Raw genomic sequence first — 23453 nt, forward strand, 5'->3', positions numbered from 1 at the left:
CCGGCCCATGACCCGGCTCGGCTGACCGAGTCAGCAATGACTCGGCCGAGTCATCCAATGACTCGGCCGAGTCATTGCTGACTCGGTCAACCCGGCCGGGTCGGTATTGACTCGGCCGAGTCATGGAAAGGACGGCTGGGCAGCGATTTTAATAAAAAAAATTCATGTTTTTGCTGATATTTGGTAAAGGTAAGTAGGGGTCAAGCAAATTTTCACTTGGATGCATCAGTGGGGTTGCACATCAAAAGAAAATCACACTCAAATAGCCAATGTGATGCAATCTTACACACTCTATGCACTCTTTTGCTACATTGTGCTTCATTTCTTGTTGTTTAAGGTTCCAATCTTTCCTGTTAGTTTGCCATTCACATTTTTTTGCTTGCCCAGTGACCTCTTGCTTACCACTATCTCATGGTATCCTCATTCACCATAGATGCCTATACCACAATCAGTATTTGACGGTATCCTTGCAAACATTTTTGCACAACCTTCAGATATGATCTGTTGGGTAAAATGAAAAACACGCAAACTTATTAATTTCCAGGATGTAAAGCTGGCACTCTTGGTCATACTAGTCTGTGGACTCTATAACAAATTGAAGATTAAAGGAATCAAAGTTAATTGTCTGACACAATCAAAATTAACTGTCTGACACAAGGCAAAGATTAAATGCTAGTCAAATACTCAAGTGCATGGCTCTTTAAAGTCTTTCAGCAAACTAATTCAGGCAGCTTTAGGGAAACCTGATTCAGCATTTGATTTTTGAACCTTCTATCTACTGGATATAACCGTGTGAAATGTTCATTTATGTGACTCACCTCTTAATATGGAATTGAATGGTTGTCTTCCATGTATATTATAATGTTGTGTGTTTGGAAACTTGAATGAAAATCTTTAAAATTATGTTTAAAATATTTAAAATTATGTTTTTTTATAAAAAAAATAAATATTTAATGTGTTTTTTACAACGACCGAGTCATTGAAATCGAGCCGGCCGAGTCATTACCGAGTCCGAGTCCGAGTCGGAGTCGATCCTCGGCCGAGTCCGAGTCCGAGTCCGAGTTGTAAAACATTGCTTGATTTAGCTCCAAAATCTCCAACCCTCTATTTCTCCAATGCTCCAAGCTCCACCGCGCCCTTTGATGTTGAAATGAACAAAAAAAAAACGGTTTTTTCCTATTAAACACGCGTTGCCTGATGCCTCGGTGATTTTTTGCGAAAAAATTGTGATTTTTTCGAAAAAATCAGCCAAAAAAAATCTGCAATTTTTACCCGCGATTTTATCGTTTTAAAAAAAAAATCGCGATTAAACGATTTAATCGCGATTTTTACCTGATTAGTGCAACACTGATATGACATGGCCTTCAATGTATCTAGGCATCCCCACACTAAAAATTCTAGGGTTTCTTTTTGATGCTCTATTGGAGTTGTATTTAATCCATCCTACTTGAGGGTGGGACTAGGATTGGCTGTTTTGAGAGCACTGCTTCTTTGTGCATTATTGGGGCCATCCAACTTTATTAGACTCAAATACTTCCAATACATAAAATGAATGTTTGTAAAGATGTTATCTGCTTTGTAATATGAAGAATTATTGGAGTATGCACCTTTATTTCAAAATCAAAATGTGGCTGTAAGAACAATGTATGAGGTTAGGTCACATACATGAAGATGGTTTTGAGTTTTGTGAAGAATTAAACCCATCATTCTTTGTTAATCGGGCAAGGTTTGTCATTATTTGATGATTGGTGACAAGTTATTAGTCTTTTAGCTTGTCAATGTCTCACAGGCATTCTTGAACAATTGACATGGCCACAAATGACTAAGTTTTTAATGTAAGTTTATATTAGCTAAAGAATAGATGGTTGGCCCATTGCCACACATTTTTTGCCAGAGATGACCCTGTTTGTTTGCGTTTGTTGGCACATAGTGTAATGCGATCTTTTGTCTTGTGTAGTATTGTCTCTTATGGAGCTATCTAACTTTGCTTATAGCATCTTTGGCTTGTTAGCATTGTAATTAGATGTGAGGCACAAAAATGAGAATGTTTTAACAATGCAAGTTCCATGGGAGTCAATAGAAAGCTTTAGTTTGATTTGTGGAACTACACTAAGAGTTGGCTTAATAAAGGTTTAATTTAAAAGTCCATAAATGCCTGGTTTCTAAAGGATATGGCCATTCATCTTGAAGATTATGAATATGGGCACTTATTATTTACTAGTAGTTGTTGACTAAATTCTTGTCTCTTTTGTTGGAGTCCTATTTTTTCCCTTGGAAGTAGTTTGACAGGAAACATCCAGGCACCTTCCCTTGTTCCAAGGATGGTACCTACCAGAAAGCGATGGAGTAGACTTAGTGCACCTAACCTTGTGGGAATTGAACTAGGGACTTGCATAGCATGCCTAACTATTGACAACAAGTAATCTCATGAGAATTGAATTGGGGACTTTCTTAGTGTGCATAATTATCGACAATGTCCTAACAACAGTGGGACCTAGCGATGAAGCTAACTTTCTGTGTTTGTTGGAAGCTAACCTTGTACAATTAATTGCAATAAATATATTCTTAATAGGCAATGGCATACTTACACATTAACATAGGGATTTTACCATGGAAACCCAAACCTTGCATTTGATTCCATGTATTGCATTATGCTTGCCTTGAGATTCTTGATTTTGCATTGGATCTATGATGTTGCCTTGGGATTCGTGTACTAGCATTTGGACATAGATATCTGCATTGGGATTTGGGACACTACATTGGAATTTGGTATCCATGTATTTGCATTGTGATATGTGTACACTCTCTAGGATATGTGCTTATGCATTGGGATCCTTGAGAGTGCATTGGATAGTGTGATAGGGGCTTCACATTATCATATTTGCCATCTAGATCATCTCTTTAGGGGGATCTTGTCTTCCTAGAGAGATATCATAACATTGGTGGATTTGTTATATCTTTTTGTCCACTTGTGTGAGGTAGTTGTGTTGGTTGGAGTCAGTTACACTTGCTTTACCCATTTGTGAAGGTGGTTATGACTCATGAGTTGGTTAGAGTGTTTTTGAGAGTGGCTCAGTTTCAAGAGTAGTTTTTCTTTTTTTTGATAGATTTCCTATAGTTATGCCAAATCAATTTCATTGGATGTAGAATGACTAGGATTTCCAAAAAGGTGGTCATAATAGAAATTTCGGAAAAAATGACATAATTATGGTGTTTCTTAATCTGATCTGGGAAAATTATTGTCGCAACTTGACCTCTTCGTGCCCACCTCTTGGACTTATCAACATGTAATAACTATAGGATTTCCAAAAAGGTGGTCATAATAGAAATTTCGGAAAAAGTTAAAAACTCAAGTCTCGTACTTTCCTCAAGTTGTATTGATGTTGGTGTTGTTTTGAGGGATTATTTATTTAGGGTGATTTGGAGCACTTGATTATTGTAGGTTTATTAAATGAAGGAGCTAATAACTATAGGATTTCCAAAAAGGTGGTCATAATAGAAATTTCGGAAAAACTCAGGTCTCGTACTTTCCTCAAGTTGTATTGATGTTGGTGTTGTTGTGAGGGATTATTTGTTTAGGGTGATTTGGAGCACTTGATTATTGTAGGTTTATTAAATGAAGGAGCTAACACAAGGCCGAAGGAGTATTTATGTTATGTTATCCCAAAACTAGCTATCTAAGCAAACAAATAAGATCCAGTTCCTTGCTAGAATTATTAGCTCTTGCATGCAATGGATAATGAGAAAAGAAATCACACACAATGCACAAATTATTTTCGATATTCTAGATCAGTTCATCATTTAAATATATCTTCATAATTTACCAGAGCTCCCTTATAGGGAAAAATGTTTATGAGAAATTAATCAAACGAATATCAAACCTGAAAATTTTAGTTTGCACAAAAATTGAGGCAACTTTCTCTACAACATGTACATTGTACGTAATTCATATGGATGTATGGAATCCATATAGATAGTTGTATGACCTATTCTGCTGGGCTATACGATCGCTCTTCTCCTTGCTGTTGAATAGCTATCTTATTGCTGTTGAACAACTATTGAAAACTCTCTTGCTAATGCCTAAAACTCAAATCATTGATTTTCTCCTTTGCTCACGTGACTTTTGAAATGAATGCTCTCTGTGGCTTTGTCCTTTGCCCTCCTTTTCTTTTATAACATAGACATGAGCCAAAAACCTAATGTTCAATGGTTTAGATCTAATCGTGAGATCAATGGCTCTCTTTTAATTAAATCATTAATTCATAAGATATATTAAATGGTGATTTCCATAAGCAGACACCTTCATGGAATTACCCGTGTGAGCTACAAATACTAACCCTCCCTCTTAGCGAGGAAGGTATTCTCGACCACTACAAGCTTGTTTCAAAACTAGACGAACATGCCCTTCACTAAGGGCTTGGTGAAAATGTCTTCCAATTGCTCCTCTGTAGAAATATGTTGGAGCTTGAATGCTCCCTTTAACACTCTTTATCTAGTGAAGTGGTATTTAATCTCAATGTGCTTTGACTTGTCGTGAAATATTGGATTATCTGAGAGTTTGATTAAACTTTGGTTATTGCAGTGGATCATTGTTGGCTCAAGCTTCTGACCAAACAATCATGTGAGTAGCTTGTGAAGCCAAATGGCTTCATAACTAGCTAGACTGGCTACCATTTACTCCGCCTCAGCGGAACTCAGTGCTACTAAGGTTTGCTTATGGCTAAACGAGGAAATGACCACTGACACCAAACTATAACAACATTTAGAGGTGCTCTTCCAATCTGTATCACTACTTGCCTAATTTGAATCTGATTACCCTTGCAACCTCACACCATCTTTGCCAAGGAACTGCAGTCCATAACCTATGGTGCGCTGCAAATATCTGAGCATGTGCTTTGCTGGAACTCAGTGAACCTCTCTTAGTTCCTCCACGAACTGGCTCAGGGTGTTAATAACAAAGTTGATGTTTGGTCGAGTGTTGACTAGATACATCAATGAGCCAATCAATTACTTGTACTCTTTGGAGTCGGTCAACTCTAACATTGAAGAATGGATCTTCTTCAGGTCGATCACTATTGGATTGGCTATTGGGGTGTTGTCCTTTGGGATCTCTACAATGTACTTCCCTTGTCTAGAGGAAGATTTGGCTTGGTTGCTACCAAACCTCATGTCCCATAAAGTAATGCATTGGCCCCATATTCTTCATCTCAAACTTTGACGCTAGATCTAACTTGCAACTTGTAGGTAGTCTCTCTGCACTTGTCAGAATGAGATTGTCCACATTTAACACCAAAATGAGGTGCTTAGATGCAACCAACAAGAAGTATAGGTTGGGATTTGCCTCACTCTTGGTGAAGCCTTTGCCCTGTAGATAGTTGTCGATCTTTGCATGCCAGGCCCTGGGCAGTTGTTTGAGTCCAAACAGAGCTTTCTTAAGCATGCATACATGCGTCTGTTTATCATGGACCTTAAACCCCTGTGTTTGCTCGATGTAGACTTTTCCTCAATAATGCCGTTGAGGAAGGAGGTCATCACATCCATTTTGTGGATGCTCCATCCCATTTTAGAAGCTTTCGAAAGAATTGTTTGAATAAAGAAGTATCTGGCTACAGGAGCAAAAGTCTCCTCGTAATCTACTCCCTCGCTTTGAGAGAGCCCACGAGCTACAAATTTGGCCTTGTATTTCTCCACACTGACATCTACTGCATGATTTACCTTATATAGCTACTTGGAAGTTACAACTGGCTTCCCCTTTGGTCTCAGCACAATCTCTGAGACATCATTCTTCATGATGGAGTTGTGCTCCTCCATCATGGCATCTCTCCACACTTGCTGGCTGGTTGCTTTCTCAAAGGTGAAAGATTTTGAGCCTATGATGCTAATAATCAAAGCCATGTACGTCAGAACCTCTGCGAAGGTTTGCTCTCCTTAAAAGTGGTCCTGGGAGGCTCGACTTGCTCCCAAGCACCCCACAAGGTTTGCTTCGCCCACTTGGGCCTCTTGACTAATGTTGCAGGAGCTAATTGCTCCTTTTGCACTGAAGGCTGGCTATCTTTGCTAATGGAAGTCTCTGCTCTTAGCCCCTCCTTTGGTTCCTCCTCTCAAGGCTCCTCTACAACTATTGGTAGGTCTTGAGATTTCCTATTGATTCACCATTGTCTTATGCCCATCCACTAGGAAGGCTCTATAAGCCTTTGAATCCTTGCTGTATTTCACCAAGATGCCCCTCACCTGAGGGTTGCAACTTTGCCTCTTTTCCATAGGTATGTGGATGTAGATTGGACAACCAAATATCTTGAGATGTCTATCTCAGGCTTCTTGCCTGTAAATGCTTTTCCTTTGGTGTGTTATCCTTCGAAATTCAGTTTGGTATCCTTTTTGCAAATACATAACAGTGTTACATGCCTCGGCCTAGAGAAACATCAACAAACTCTATTTACAGATCCCAACCTTCACCGCACTGAGGAAAAACCAATTCTTTCTCTATGCAACCCCATTCTATTGCGGGTTGTAGGCTACAATCTTCTCCCTCTTGATCCTTGCGTCCTTGCCAAAATCAGTGAACTCATTAGAGGTGTATACAACCCTATTGTCTGTCCTTAGCACCTTGATCATCCTTCCTATCATGTCCTCCACATAAGCTTTGAAAGCTCTGATATGATTGAAGACCTCACCCTTCGTCTTCATGAAGTAGATCTAGGTCTTCCTAGAGAAGTCATCAATGAAGGTCACATAGCAGGATGTGTCATTTATTGAAGATATTTACATAGGCCTTGCTAAATCGGAATGGATTAGATCCAAAATGCCTTTGGATCAAGTCTCGTCGCTAGGGAAAGATGCCTTGACATTCATGCCAAGTGCACATTATTTGCACACCCCCTTCTCGTTTAGACTGAAGTTTGGAAGCCCAGTGACCATTCGCCTCAGTAATGGTAGATCTTTGTGATGGAGATGTGCCATCCTTGTGTGCCAAAGCTCGCACATGCTCTCACCAGTGTGCATTAGTGCCTGAGCAGGCTGACCTAAAGTTTATATAGGTTCCTTTCTTGGACTCCAATCCTCATTACAGTCTCTGGATTGGTTCCCTCTAGGTAGAGAACACTTGCCCCCATGGAAGTTAACCTCATAACCTTTGTCTTCCATGACTGAGATGGGCAAAAGGTTCTTCCTTAGGCTAGGTACATAGAGTACGTCTTGCGCATTAGAGGACCCTCTTGACTCAAGCTAGAATTGAACCGTCCCCCGCCTCCTCACTGCATACTTGGCATCATTGCCAAGCGCTCAATATGGATTCTTGAGTCGTCGTCTGCAAAACTACTAAATAGCTCTCTAGCCTTTTTCATGTGGCAGGAGGCACCATTGTCCAAGTACTAGGCGCTTCTAGCTATAGCAATTGTAGAAAGGAGAGACATGAGTGAAAAGTCACTGTCGAACCTGGAAGCAAGCTCGCTCAATTGTATCTTTGATGTTGCTGCAACTATCTGCCACTCCTTTCCCTTCTTCCTCTGTGGACATTGAGAAGGAAAATGGCCATTCTCATGGCAGATATAGCATTTGATCTTTGCTTATATCTTCTGTTCGGATTGTTGCCCCTCTCCCTGATTGTCACCCTTCCCGATGGAAACATTCCTTTGGTCTTCTTTGTCTTGCTGACTAGGGCCAAATTTTCCTCTTTCACTCCTCCCTGCTTGCTAGTCTAGGGCTCTTTATGAGTTTCTTGTTGGATGCAGTCATCCCAAAGTCTCTTCTGCTTGGGAAGATATTGCCGGGCACAAATGCCCATGATGAATGGTTCCCAAGCCTTGGTGAACCTATCCAGAGCAACATTCACTAGCTCCACATCCATTACAACTTTCCCAATTGTTGCAAGCTGGTCACTGATCTGTAGGATCCTCATAAGGTAGCTGGTCACATTGTTAGTGGGGTTCATTTTGCACTCTTTGAGCTTAGTTTTGAGAATAATTTTCCGACTAATGTTATCACTTTGAAAAAGAGATACTAAGGCATCAAACATTTCCTTAGATCTGGTTATTTCTGCAACATGTAGAATTAGATCATATTTAATAGCTTTAAGGATCCTTCAAGATCATTGAGATTCTTGCCTTATATGGTAGAAATTCAAAACGGCATCAAGTCAATCCTCAACTTTCACATTGGCTACTAACATGGCTGTCTTGAGCTTTATCTCTCAAGCTTGCTGAAGTAACCTAAAAATAATAGATTTTCTTTTCTTTTAGAGCTATTGCTCTGATACCATGTTAAATTATCCTAAGACCAACTATTTAAGCAAACCTATCAGATCTAGTTACTTGGCAGAATTATTAACTCTTGCATGCAGCAGAAAACCATAAAAGCAATCACACTTGTACAAATTATTTCTGCTCTTCTAGATCAGTTCATCATTTAAAAATATCTTCAGAACTTACGAGAGCTACCTTACAGGGAAAAATGGCTGACTGCCTTTTCCTTGCTCAACTAGCGCTGAAAACTCCTTGCCAATGGCTGAAAATAAGATCTCTGATTTTCTCCTTCACTCATGTGACTTGTGAAATAAATGCTCTCTGTGTGTCTTGTCCTTTGCCCTCCCTTTCTTTTATAACTTTGACATGAGCTGAAAACCTAATCTTCAACGGTTAAGATCTAACTGTGAGATCAATGGCTCTCTTTTAATTAAATCATTTAGTGACCCACTTTAGTTTCTTTAATAGGAAAAAAATGTTCACTTAATTGATTAATTAATTAATAAAGTGAACTTCTGGAAAAAGTACAGGATATTAAATGACGATTTCCGTAAGTAGACACGCTCATGGAAATACCTGTCTGAGCTACAAACACTAACAATTTTGCTATAACTGGAGGAGATTGCAAGGGATTGTTAACTCACGCCTTGTAGTCTTTAATTATTTATTTCCATATTTATCACATTGAACTTTGCAAATATATGATTTTCAGTTTTGGCCTTTAGGATAGAAATAGAGGTTAACTGGCGCTTGTCACTGAATTACATTTCATACTTAAGTGTTGCTTGTAACCCGAAAGTTGACACAAGGACATAGCCTCAAGCAAGATCAAGTGTGACCCCACAACTCAAGTGAAGTTAGGCAATGGCCTTATCCCTCTATATTCCAACCCCAAGTCATTTTTTCCATTTCTTTGTTTATTCAATCTAGAACTCAACCTGAATTTGTTACTTATCTTATATTGCCCATTAACGGGGCAAAAATATTTCAGGACCAGCTTGGGTCTGTAATATGGATAGATGGATCTTGATCAACAGGAGTGTTGAGAATTCAATAGGGCAATGTATATGTTGATTCTCTTTATTTGATAGCTGTTTGTGTTACCTTTTTACGTATTAGCTTTGATCTTTATTATTCCAATGTGCAATACATCAAACATCTACCAAAACAGTAAGAACAGTGACAAAGTATATAGGCTGCAATCCAGGGCCAAAACCCCTCCTCTTGAGGGGAAAACCCGAAAATCTTATCTTTCAGATCTTTCAATTGATGGATACCATGATGTAGACTCAAACAAATACCCTCTTCTTCTGCCTCCGGCTGCAAAATCTTCGAGCTCCCAGTAAATCCGAAATTCTGCTGCCCAGCAACTGCTGCTTCTTCACTAGGAGACTTCGATCTCCCTCCAACTGCTCTTCCCTTGACTTCGCTTGCCTTGATATGGATTCTAGTGCTAGTAGGAAGCCCTAAGAGACCTTGCTTGCCTTCTTGACCTTCTTGCTTCCAAAATCGAACTTCAGACTTCCCCAGTGCAGAAACCCTAACTTCGCATTCCCAGAGGAATGTAGAGAAACTCAAACACTTCGACTTTCTTCTTCCTCCTCTTCTTCACACTTCCTTATTCATCCTTGTGCTGCTTACTTCTTCGCATGAGGGATGAGTGAATGAATGATCCAAATGGAGGACGAGTTCCTCTTATATATAGGCTTCTTCAAGGGTGGACATTGCTCTTCATGTAGGCCGACTTGACAGCTCTTAGGCCGACTTGATCTTGGAGGTAATTTTGACATTTTCAAGACAAAATAAATTTTCTTTTACAATTTACAATGTGCCCATAGGGTCTTTCATATATGACAATGACTCCTATACCTAGGACAAACCCTAGAAGCACTTTAATGAGTGCTTGACCTATAAAATAAATTCCTTGGGCAAGAAACCCAAGCTTGATAATAATAAAAATAATTTATTTTTCATTTTATATATACAAGAGTACATTTCATAATAATGAAGACCGAACCTAGTTACACATTCTTCAACAAGGAGAGCATAAGGTCTGTATGGCACCTTACCATGACCATACTTTGATGAATGTAAGAGTGGCAATCAATTGCTGAGGTAGTAAATGAGCTGCTTTATTTTATGGCCCTTCCTTGTTCTTGATTGCTTAGTTGATATACAGCAAGTAGTTGACATTGGGAATGGTAAGTTTCTTGCGCTCGAGTTTACAAATGCTGCAATGGGTTGTGATCAGAATATGCAACTGTCTTCTTACAGAGCTATGTTTTTGTTGTTTAAAATGTAAGAGTTGCAGCACTGAGGAATATGATGGCAAGTTAAACTCATGTATCATAAAAGCACTTTTGGGGAAAATATCATTTCGAAGCATTTATAAATATTTTTTTTGGTTTGTGCTATATTGATGAATGCATTCCTGAGTGAAACTTATTATACATAGTGTTCTTATCTGTTATATTACTGTAGTAACTGTTCATATGGATTTGGTGGTGCCAGGGAAGCTTTTGATTATATATTTTACCCACTAATTCTGGAAATTCATTGCGAGTTGTCTTTCTAATAGGAGGAATGCGAGGATGTGGAGATTTCAGTAACACCAGAATTTGGTCTCTGTGGAAGCAATACTTTCTTGTTGCCTCGGTTGACATTTTCAGCAGAATGGATCAGGCTTGAGACAATGAAACATAACTCGTCTTGTGATGCAGTTCATACTTTTCAGTGGAACTTATCTGACATAGAATACTTGAAGACATTCTGGCTTAACCCAGTGAGTAAAGTTATGAATCTTTTGTTGTGATTAGGTAACAATCATTGACATCTTGATTAACGAATACATGTTTTTTCTATATGTGCTAAATATGTGAGTCGTCTCTCCTGTGTTCTCAAATTTTTGTTATAGAGAGTTTACTGAAACTGTTAATTTAGCAGGTCAATGTTGCTGTGGCTATTCTTGGTCTAAAAGACAACTCTGGAGTTGAGTTGCAGACATACTTTGGTGTTAATGGTATGTTTGTTGATTTAGAATCATTCATTATTATTCTCTCAAACTCTGGTACCTTAGTTGTTTCTGATACAGCTCATATGATGACTTGTGATGTGTCTAGATATATCTCAGTTATCAATATTCACTATCCAAGTCACATGGTTCCTGCTCATTATTGTTCCAAACCCTGAGCAGATGCCATTGATGCTCTGTCTTCCAAATATAAAAAAACTTTACTTGATCTTTGGACAAGGAAAACAGATTTGTTATCCATCCCTGTAGCTGTTCTCAGCAGACGAGAGAGACTAAGTGTAGATAGATGTGGTTGTGGCTCGATATCCCCCCCTTCTCCTCATCTCACCTGAAAAAGCCTGTTTGGGGTGTGAGCTTGTTTAAAAAGTTCATCTGCTTTGACTTAAGTTACATGGCTCCTGTTTCCGTGTGAATTTGATAACAATGAAATTTAAGAAACAAATGCACAACAAAAACAATGACAAGAAAAATACATATATTTACTATTTCAAGTCCTGATTGGGTCACTGGTTCAAATCTCATGGGGAAGGCTTGATGGTGGGAGCCACTGGTAGGGGATAAAAGCTGTCACACGGGTTGTCCAGGTTTGACCGGGATTTGCACAATCCTAGTGGCAGCATCACACAGGTGGGCAGAACGTTCTTCCATCCATCATTGAGGTTGGCCCCAGCCTAGTGTCAGCGTAGTTGAAGAAAATGAATATTTGAAGTAGAAATCAAATTATACATAAGGTGTGCGCCTTGGGGCACTCAGAGATTGCTCATTATGAGCATTTAAAAAGCAGCTCATACTGCAACAGAAATTCTCCCATCAGTCCTGACATTACATTTATACTAATAGAGATGCCATTGATGCTCTGCCTTTCAAATATAAAAAAAGCTTTACTTGATCCTTGGACAAGGAAAACAGATTCATTATCCATCCCTGTAGCTGTTCTCAGCAGACGAGAGAGACTAAGTGTAGATAGATGTGGTTGTGGCTCGATATTTTCCCCCCTTCTCATCTCACATGAAAAGACCTGTTTGGGGATTGAGCTTGTTTAGAACGTTCATCTGCTTTGACTTTTAATTCTTTATAAATGTGATAGAAAAAGTTTTTTGAGAAAGTTTCTTTTAACTCACTCTTTTCATTATTGGGGAGAGGATCATATTTTGTTTGGGTCTACTAGGTTGGTTGTGAAGGACATCAAGGACAATTTCAAGGTTGTAGTAGTTGGAAATGTTGATGATAAATCGTACAAGTTCTCAAAATTTGATGAGTAGTTTTCCTCTCATAGTGACATGCCTTAGGGCCATGGGAAACCACTTGTCCATTGTAAATTTCGTTGATTTTTAATGTACCTTGGACAAGTGGTTTCCCATGGGTTAGTCTCTACGGAGAGGAAAGTGTCCAAAATAATTCTTTTCCTAAGTGTGATATTATAAGTGGTAAAGTGTTAAATTATAAAGTGAAAAGTGACTTTAGACATAAAGTACAATGTGGGTACTTTATTCAATGGGTGAGTTAAAAAATAGAAAGTGAGAATTAAATGCACATTTATTCTCATCCCTTGATCTAAATGAATCTGAGCCATTAGATCTTAGGGTTGCCCAAACGTCATTTAGGGAAAAAAAGGGGGAAAAGAAAAGAGAGACTGCTTTCATTCTTCATCAGCAGATTGGAGAAAGGAGGCTGAGAGCTGGAGAAAAGTTCTGACGGAGAAATTTGTTGCAGCGAGTTGAATGAGTGATTTCTGGGCAAAGCTGGGCATGGAAATCAAGACATAGAAGACAACAGAAGGTACAGTAGGAACACCATTGAATGTTGTGAGTTGCATGCCGTTTGAGAGAAGTTTTTGATTTTTTTTGAAAAAAATCCGTACAATTCGTACAGTGGTACAGAAATCCGTACAGTACGTACGGAGTCAGTACAATACAGTCTATATAGTCGCATCTGTACAATACATATTTTCAGCTTCAAGTGGGCACGAAAATCAAGGCAAAGTGGGCACGGTTTCAAGGAGTTTTGGGCTGAAGAGATAAGTTGTATTTTTCTGTTTTGTTTTGTCTGCAAATGTATTTTTCCCGAATTTGAAGAGGTCTCTAATGGGTTTTCCCTGGAGAAGATTGAAGGGGTTTTACCCAATGTTTTAAAACTCCGAATCCGACTCGGCCAAGAGTCAAGTCCGACTCCGACTCCGACTTGGTATCGACTTGGCCGAGAGTCAAGTCCGACTCCGACTTCGACTTGGTATCGACTTGGCCGGCTCGATTTCAATGACTCGGTCGTTGTAAAAAATACATTAAATATTTAATTTTTATAAAAACACATAATTTTAAAGATTTTCATTCATGTTTCCAAACACATAGCATTAGAATATAGATAGAAGACAACATATGATCAAAGTAGGCTCATGAATATATCCATTATATCAAAATGGCACCTAGTGCACTGTCCAATACATACACAATGATGATATAGAGATCAAAACAAAAACACATAACCAAGGAGGCTATAAATGGCCTCTACAACAGAAGTCCGTGACCAGTACTACTGGCTACTGCTAGAGTTGCCAACATCATCTGGCTTAGTGTTACTTGGGAGTGGGAGCGAAAGTGGGGAGCGAGAGCGAAAATGAGAGCGGGAGCGACATTTTCAGAAGCTCTTGGTTTGGGAGCGAATCTGGGAGGAGTTCGACAACCAATGTCACTAACATCAAGGTACATAGAGGGATTGGTGCTCTTGATTAAATACGAGTTCCATACCCTAATACATGACAAAATTCAATGGAAACATTGCAATCCTCCAATCCTGAAATCCTGAAAAACTGATAAGTCTGCTGGATTTTGAATGAAATCTAAAATTCTACTTTCTTCATATGAAATCCAATGAGGCCGGAACCACTCTCAAACATCCTGAGTCATTTCATGGTAATGTTAAAAATTTAAGTGACATTCTCCTTAATCTTCATTTTCATCCTTTTACTTTAAGAATTTAACATTACCATGAAATTTGAATAGCATATCAATACTAGGAGAGGGGAATGGACCCCAAATAGCACTTAACCAATTTAGAAAACACCTTGGAGTCCCCAACAATCAGCTAAATGTTAAAAAGTTAATTTTTTTTTATAGAAAACTCTCTGTTTTTTGGGTGACTGGCCGGATTTAGTGACTCGGCCGAGTAGATGCGGAAACGGCCGCGTTGACCGAGTCATGCATGACTCGGCCGAGTCATGCAATAACTCGGCCGAGTCATCATTAAAATTCTTCAATGACTCGGATCAACTAGGCCGTTTCGGATTTGATTCGGCCGAATTTTAAAACAGTGGTTTTACCTATGTCTAAGTTGACCAAAAATCTGTGTCTTTTTATGTGTGTTGCTGGTCAGGTTATGTCCATATTTATTTTCAGCATGTGTTGACAGTCCCATGTGTTTTAATCTGAAAATTTTATTTTTAGAATTCTATATGTTGAATGTATGTTTATGGGAAAGGGCATTTAACTGAATGGGAGTGATAAGGTGAAATTTAAATCGGGTTGGGATTGCAGGAAACTTTTTTTTTGTCATCAAATTTCAACAAATTTTATCCTCTGGACAATGCCTTTAATGCTTCAACATGCATCAACGAACTTTCCAAATAAACTTGTATTTTCAATAACAAGCTCTAAATATTTAATGCAACTGATGTAAAACAATGACACCTACAGGATGGACATTTCTGTTTTAAAATTTGTATACACAATGAGCAGAATTAGGAAGATAAAACCTGGTAGTTACTGGCAACCAACAGTAATAGGAACATATACAAATATTAGTGGACTAGAAGTGACACTCCAACACTTGGTGACAACCCTTATACTACAACACTTTGTGACAACCCTTATACTCCAAGCAATCCATGCAGAACTTGCCTCTAAGATAGCACGCAGTGCAGAATGAATCTACAATAGCAATAATATGCACGAGAATGAACTCGTCTTCCTTAGTGTTTCCTCCAAAACTCATGGTCAACATAGGAATGGAGATTCATATTTTTGGTGAGCAGTATACTAGGCACACATGTTCAGAGAGCAAAGGAATAAACCTGATGTCCAACAAACAGGGAATACAACCTAGCTGTGACAACGTATGAGCTCCAACAATTATCATGCTCAGACCAGTTAATAATACACAACCCAGAAATGTAGAAACCCTCATCCAACAATTTTGGGGAAGGCCTCAAGCTTCTTGCAATGTTTTAAAACTCCGACTGCGGTTCACAAATGACCGAGGGTCGGCTCCAACTACGACTCGGTATCGACTCAGCCGGTTTGATTTTAATGACTCGGTCGTTGTAAAAAATACATTAAATATTTTTATTTATTTATAAAAAACATAATTTTAAAGATTTTCATTCATGTTTCCAAACACAAAGCTTTAGAATATAGAGAGAAGACAACATATGATCAAAGTAGGCTCATAAATATATCCATTATATCAAAATGGCACCCAGTGCATTGTCCAATACAAAGTTCATACTTAGCCACCTATGCCAAGATTCTTTTCTGCCTCAGCGTAAGGACAATCACTAGACTACAACAACAATAATATCAATTCTCTGCCTAATGAAGTTTGAAAACCCTTGATTTAATTCTGGTCAAACTCCAGAACAATCAGAGGTAAATATGTATTTATTAGCCCATTGCCAGAACGTTTCCCTTTTTAAAAACATTGTATGGCTCAATGCATTGTTTCAGTTTTCTAATTCATGCCGCTAGGATAATCATACTTCGGCCTTGTAATTTTCAAAATTTTCTCACAATGATAGATTACTTTAGGGCTATAAATATGCAATAAGCAACAACCCAACCATTGATATGTAGGAGGCGGAACAACTTTTGACAAATGTGCTTCAGGATTTTTGTCAAAGAGTCGAGCCGGCCGAGTTGTTACTGAGCTGACCGAGTCATTACCGAGTCGACGAAGTTGTTACTAAGTCGATCGAGTCAATGACTGGCTCGATAACAACCCAGCCAGCCGTTCCATTTCGGCCACCGAGCCGACCTGGATAGCCGTTCCGTTTCGGCCACCGAGCCGACTCGGCCAAGCATTGGCTCAGTGTGACTCGGTCGAGTTGGAGTCGACTTAGCTGTTTTTTAAAACAATGGTTTCTTGTATGCTCCAAAAATTGACCAATGGCACAGTCTGAAGTGTTTTACCACTGCCCAGAACTCATTCCTTGCTTTTTCATTCAAACCCAGTCTCTGCTTCATTGATTTGTTCAACTGTACAAGAGGTGAACTTGTTCTCTCTTCACAGCAACTGTGGTTACAGATTTGGCATGGTTCTCTTTGATAATCGACCCCACGTTGCAGATAATGCAATGGCTTTTCTTAAGGACTAAATCGACCCAAACTCTCCTTGGAAATTTGCTGCTCTTTTGGGTATTCTCTAGAGTCTGTCACAAGTGAGATAGAAAATATAAAATAAGACAATGAAATCAACTGAAATTTGCTGCTCTTTTCTACCTTAAAGCTTTTTGCAAATCACTTTATCTTTTGAATCCCGATGGTGAAATTTAAGTGATTTTACTCATTGGACCGGTTAGAGTGTATAGTTTCAACTTTCAACACTGAAACCAACTATGGCGGCTAGGGTTTCCAAGCACTAAGCTTCTTCTCTAAAACTCTCTCTAAGAGCTCTTTTCTTAAAAATCACAAATACACGAATCAGGAGAGTCTCCTCATTTTCTTTTTTTTATAAACTATGGCCACTTTTGCCGCCATTTTCTTTTAACTATTATAAAGTCACTTTATCATATTTTCACTTTATAAAGTTAAAGTGACTTTTCATTTGTCTAAGAAATGTCCCTTTTTCACCCCTTAGACATTTTATAATGTTTACTTAGGTAAATAAAGTCCCCTTATTAAAATTTTCACCACTTTAGCCTATATAAACCATATTAGGCTAGCAGACTCCATCATAAGCTTCCTAAGTGGTCGGGGAAATTACAGAGTAGTCTTTGGCATGAGTGATTGGGTTGCCTATTGATTTTAATTGGATCCAAGCAAACAATGAGTGTAAGACTCTGTCCCTATAAGATTATTTGGGAATTCATGAAGGTTGGTAAACCATGTGGAGGATGAGGCAATGGAAAGTGAATAGGACGAGAAAGAATTGAGAATTAAATGAAAAGAAAAAATAATATTGGAGAGATGAGTGAGGAATGGGAAATGAATGTTAAGTCTATTGGCCTTCCCATTGCCAGCACCTTGATTGAGACAACCCTGGTAACCTCACCTTCCATAGACATTTCTCTAGAGCATATAGGAGACTTTGAAAAGCATACTAGAGCCATTGGTTCCAAGCTCCTAAGGTGGATGGGATTGACGAACAAGGGCTAGGCAAGATAAGTCAAGGAATCCTAAATCTTGTTGTAGCTGCACAGAGAAGCAAACATGAAAGCCTAAGCTTTGATAGTGGAGTGGAAAAGCTTATGACCATGACACCCATTTTTGTGAAGGTGAAGTACATGTTGGAGTTTGCTTGCTCATCAAAAGAGAGAGGAGCAACAAATGAAGGTGGTGATCCACTGCCATTTCATCCTTCTTATAATAGATTGAAAAAGTGCAGTGCTGAAAAAAGTGCAAGGACTTATCTTACCCCATTACTCAGAAGAAACAACAAGCTAAGCAGCTGGGGCAAGAAGGATGCCAACAATCAAGGTTCTAAAAGAAGTTTTCCTTCCTGAAGATGTGCCAAACAATGGAGCATAGGGGTCAATGACCTTGGAGGAAGGAGTTCTTGAGAACTCCATGATGTGTTTGCAAGCATGTGCAGGCACTAGAAAGTTGCTTCCATGCTTGGAAGAACCAATCCATGCAAGGGAAGCTAGGTCACTCTTCCTTTTGAGGAATCAATATGTGATGGCATAGCTTGCTGGTGTCATACTGAACATAGACCAAAAAGGTGTCACAGGAATCATATATCAAACTCATTGAATCATGAGTTTAGCTTGAACCAGGATGGAAAATACTTTTTTCAACTTAGCTTGAGTCAAACTTAGGAGTGATTGAGTTTTGTTGGGTCAATGTGAATTTGACTTGTGATTACTCATGGGTAGAAGTTATAACCCTACTCATTAATTTTCCATCTTTTTTCTTGGTTTCTTTCTTGTGTTTTCTTAAGTTTTTTCATTTATAAGTTTGTTTACTTCATCGTGAATATGTATCAACCATATGTAGTCTGTGGTTTTTGTATTCTCTCTTTTAGTAGATTCTGAGCACACATTTCTTTTTCTTAGTTTTGTAAATGTCTCTTGTTTGTTAGTTGGAGGATGTAGCATGCTTTTGAGTATGATTTCTAGCAAGGATAATGTGGTTTATTAGTTGGCTATAAAACTTTTATCCTAATATCTTTAGGAAATCAAGTTATTTTGTTGATAATTTGCATAGTTGGAATATCTTAGGGGAAATATTTCAGAACATTGAATTTTGTGCAACATTTATTAAAATTATCTTTATGTTGTGTTGTGAAGAGAAGCATAAAGGAGAAGTAGCATTAAGGGTAATTAAGTTATTCTCTAGTGAGAATAAGACTTTCAAATTTCTCTTCAGACACTGAACCAATCCATTAGAGAGGATATCTACAAATTGCACATTTAGGTCACTTGGACCTTACCCCTAACGAGCCTGGGCCTGAAGATGCCCTTATATCTTGTGCACTTATTGGAGTTGCATGATAGTATCATTGTCCGCCTCGCATACACACGTAGACATTGAATGCACTCACTTAGGATCCCCTTAGGACAACTCCGAGTTGGTTCTCATCGACTTCGATTGGAGACTGACCACCAAATTCCACAATCTGATATGATCTGCCAGATGTGTCACCTACAAGAGCCAGAGACAGAGCAACACTTCATTTTTAGGTGTCCCATATACTATGAGATTAGAGGATGCTTCCATTGCCTCTATATGGATTTTGGGGGCTCTCTCCCAACTTTCTTTCGATACCAAGATCAAAGATGCATAGCCCTCTTCATCAGGGAGATATTTAGACCCAAATCTCTGGGACGATCACATCATACTTGCAGGTTGATTCGATTGATTGAAGCAATAAGCAGCGAGTTGAGTTCGAGAACACTTTAGATAGTAGAGTAGTAAGACATGGAGTCTCCTCCCAACCCCATACCAGAGGTCACCGATGGATATCCTTGAGACTGGTACGAAGGTGCCGTATAACACATTAGTCTATGCATGTCTAGAACACTAGAGGGATCAGTTCTAAACAGATCCAGAGGAAGGTGCCGCCTCGAAAGATTCCTTCCCAATCGAAGCAAAGTAACCAAAGACTTATCTAGAGCTTTTCTTCTTACAACCTCAGATGTTAGGAGTATCCCTCACTCCTTCGTTCCTCCCAAGATCGTGCAATCAGATTCCTAGATAGCTCTAGAGGACTCAGACAGTCAACCGGTGCGTCGCCCTTGCCCTCCTCACTGCCGATTATCAGACTTTGGCATTCTTGACTTCGTGGACCTCATGTTCAACTCTCTCTCTCCATGGGTTTATACATGTTCATGTTCGATATTGTACGGGGAGTAGCATTTGCACTCCCATATTGTATCCTCTAGTCTCATTCTTATCTAGAGCTTTTCTTCTTACAACCTCAGATGTTAGGAGTATCCCTCGCTCCTTCATTCCTCCCAAGATTATGCAATCAGATTCCTAGATAGCTCTAGAGGACTCAGATAGTCAGCCGGTGCGTCGCCCTTGCCCTCCTCACCGACGATTATCAGGGTCTGGCATTCTTGACTTCGTGGACCTCATGTTCAACTCTCTCTCTCCATGGGCTCTTCATTGTTCCACTGATATTGTTTTATACATGTTCATGTTCGATATTGTACTGGGAGTAGCATTTGCACTCCCACATTGTAATCTTACTGGGTGTATCCTCTAGTCTAATTCACCTACTTTTATGGTCATTCGTTGGACATCAATAAAATTATATATATATATATATAGACACACACACTTTGTATTAGATTTAGTTTTTTCTAGGGTAACATTTGCACTCCCACATTGTAATCTTACTTGGTGTATCTTCTAGTTCCATTCACCTACTTTTGAGGTCATTTGTTGAACATAAATAAAATTATCTTATCTATGTTATCTTTATTGCATATATCATATGTTGGATATGTTGTAACCTTTGCATCATTGAACTCTAATAGTTTGGTGGCATCTTTGATTGCTTGTTTTATTATTTAGTAATTCAAGAGTCTTTCCCTATAATATATTATCTTATTTCATCACAATTTAGGATAATAAATTGCTCTTTACCTCAAGGTTGCAAATATTGTGTCAACAAATATATCATTGAGAGTTTGAAGTGAAACAACTTGACAAGACTACCAAAATATTGGAAATATCCACAAACCTTAAAAATACTTAAATATTTATTTTTAATTTTTTTGAAACATCATACGAAACATTGACATTAAATAAATGCATTGCCACATAAATAGGAAAAGTAAAGTATTAATTAAGATTTGTAAGACGTAAAGTGATATGTCACACATCAACACATAATCTTGTCACGTGTCTTTACTATTAAGTTCCAAAATTACACAAAAAAGACATTTTAAATGATCTCATCATTATGGAATACATTCTACTACCATTAATAACAACCTTTGTGCATGTTTTTTTGTTAGGAGGTGTCAGTACACTCTCAATATTCTTCTCTAAAAGTGATTGCGTTGAAACATGGTCCTCTATGTCACCCTCGTTCACCTCCTAGGTGTGTTATCCTACAACATGTCCTCCTGTAAGCACTTATCGGAGTTTCTTATGGCATTTTTCAAATCTCCATCTTTCATGTAAGAATGTTGTTAGTTGATCCAATGAAATTGTCTCCATGTTAGGTATTCTTAGGAGTTGGTTTTCCCCTACCTAGAGATTGTAATAGACATAGAGCATGTTGTTAAGGAATTGCAATTCTAACCTATATAGGAGGGTCATAATAAAATTTATGAGCACTTGGGTATAAGACATATTAGAGGGCGATGACTCACCAAGCATAAACTATAATAAAATAAAACTTTGATTTGATTGTTTCTAAATGCTCCAGTGGTGTTGACAACCTAAAGTGCTAGAAGTTTATTTAAAAAATTGAATGACAAATTTTGGAAATTGGGTATTCTTTTGCTATAGGTTTTCCACTGAGGATCTAGAACAAATAGGAGAGAAATAGGAAAAGTCATTGAAAGTTAAAACAAAGAAAGAAGAGATTGAAATTTGAAACAAGGTGAAGAATACCTACCTTGTATTGTAATCTAAGAAGGTGACAACTCACTAGAGATGGTCATATAAATTTAATGAGCATGTGAGAATAAGATGTATTAGAGGGTGACAAATCACAAGGCATAAAGTATAATAATATATATATATATATATATATATATATTTTTTTTTTTTTAAATTGATAATTTCTAAATGATCTAGTCGCACTGACAACCTAATGAGCTAGAAGTTCCACTTGGCAATTGAATCATAAGCTTTTGTAAACTGGGTACTCTTTCCCTATAGGTTGCCTACTAGGCATCTACAACAAATAAGTGAAAAATAAGAAAAAACAATGAAATTGAAACAAGGTAAGAAGAGATTGAAATTTGAAACAATGTGAAGCTTACGTCCTATTCTAGTCTTTCTACCCTAAAGAACCATGTTAAAGCTAAATTATTTAGCACCCATCTTATATATTTGCATTTCCTTAGAAATACCTAATTCTTCTAATGAGATTCACATCATCCTCTCAGCATCAAATCTAAGATTACATGAGTAAGAGAAAATGCTAGGTTGAAGTAGAGCCTTGCAACATGAATGGGGTAGTGGAGTGTGTTGTTCCATCGTTCATCAATTAAATTCCATATGAATTATGATTTGCTATTTATGTCACTCTCCTTGTCATAATAAGTATAGATAGCTTCCTTTGTTTCCTTTGGTAATGATGCAAAGATTTTAACTGCGCGCGAACGCTGCGTGGAAACCTAGCCACGGTTGCTGCCTGTTGCAGCTCCCTTGCTCGACAACCCTTGCTGCTGAGCCTTCTCAGGCCCTGCTCTCCTATAGGGATTCCCTTTCGATCATATGATCTCTTCGAGCATCCATATCTCCGACCGTCACAACCATTCACATCCCCTTTTCTTGGCAGCCTCTTGCTGTTGAGGTCTCTCAAACCATGCATCCCTCCTCAGAGGGAGACCCACATTCCTCCTCTCAGCAAGGGACAAATGAAAACGAAGCAGCATTTGCATCACTGATAACAGAAAATGGAGCTCCAAGAATCAGGGCATCGGTTAACAAATTTGTGAAGAAACTCGCGGACACACCTGAGATATCTCTACCGCCTACTCTACCAAGAAGAGCTGCCATTTCTCTAGCAGAAAGAGGTCTTGTGGGACAGTTTACAGGACTTTGGCCTTCCCCTAAATCGGTTTAGAAATGGGTGGAGAGAAATTGGAACACAAATACTCAAGGGAAGATAGCTATTCGATTCTGTGGAAGGGGGTACTACACATTCCTTTTTGAAACAAAGGAAGACAGAGATTTAATATTCAGAAATGGACCCTATTTCATGGGCTCGAGAGGATTATACCTGAATAGATGGACTCTAGACTTTGACCTAGAGATGGTTATTCCAAGTGCGACTCCGGTGTGGGTTAGGCTACCGCATCTTCCCCTTCACTGTTGGGGAGATGACTCGATAAGAGCTATTGGAAATGCAGTGGGCAAATATATTGATAGGTGTGAACCCAAAGACAACATGCATGCTTGCGCAAGAATATGCGTGGAAGTAGATCTAGGGAAGGGACTTCCAGAGGCGATAAGGATCAAGGTGGACCAGTGGACCCACATTTAGCAACTGGACTACGAGCAAATTTTGTTAAATGCAAGGTATGTCACGAATATGGTCATTTTGCAAATAGATGTAGTAAAAAAGAAGAAGCTGAAAGTGTGGAAGTTCAAGAAGACACATGGGAACAAGTTAAAGAAAAGAAGCCTCTCAGTAAACAGAACCCATCGACCTCCACACAGCCTCAAGAGAACAATGAAACAGCCCCATTACCACCAATAAATATTGCATCTCCAGTCATTACATCCCCAAATCCCTTCGAACCATTGGGGGAAGATTTGCCTTCCCCAAGATCCCCTTCACCA

General features: G+C 38.7%; 1 protein-coding gene across 4 annotated transcripts in view; it reads left to right on the forward strand.

Annotated features, from left to right (window-relative positions):
• The window catches only part of LOC149138769 (uncharacterized), a 264909-nt gene that overhangs the window by 31437 nt on the left and 210019 nt on the right, over positions 1-23453 (forward strand). For 3 of the 4 annotated variants that reach the window (XM_089450134.1, XM_089450131.1, XM_089450133.1), the window contains exons 5-6: positions 10819-11022; positions 11181-11259. In XM_089450134.1, coding sequence (XP_089306260.1) covers positions 10819-11022; positions 11181-11259 — 283 coding nt within the window. The remainder of the gene's footprint in view (positions 1-10818; positions 11023-11180; positions 11260-23453) is intronic. The other variant, XM_089450132.1, reaches the window with a different exon arrangement.

Source organism: Pinus tabuliformis, chromosome X (genome assembly GCF_031772625.1).
Source record: "Pinus tabuliformis cultivar Carrire ecotype Pingquan chromosome X, CPIR1, whole genome shotgun sequence".
Taxonomy (NCBI): domain Eukaryota; kingdom Viridiplantae; phylum Streptophyta; class Pinopsida; order Pinales; family Pinaceae; genus Pinus; species Pinus tabuliformis.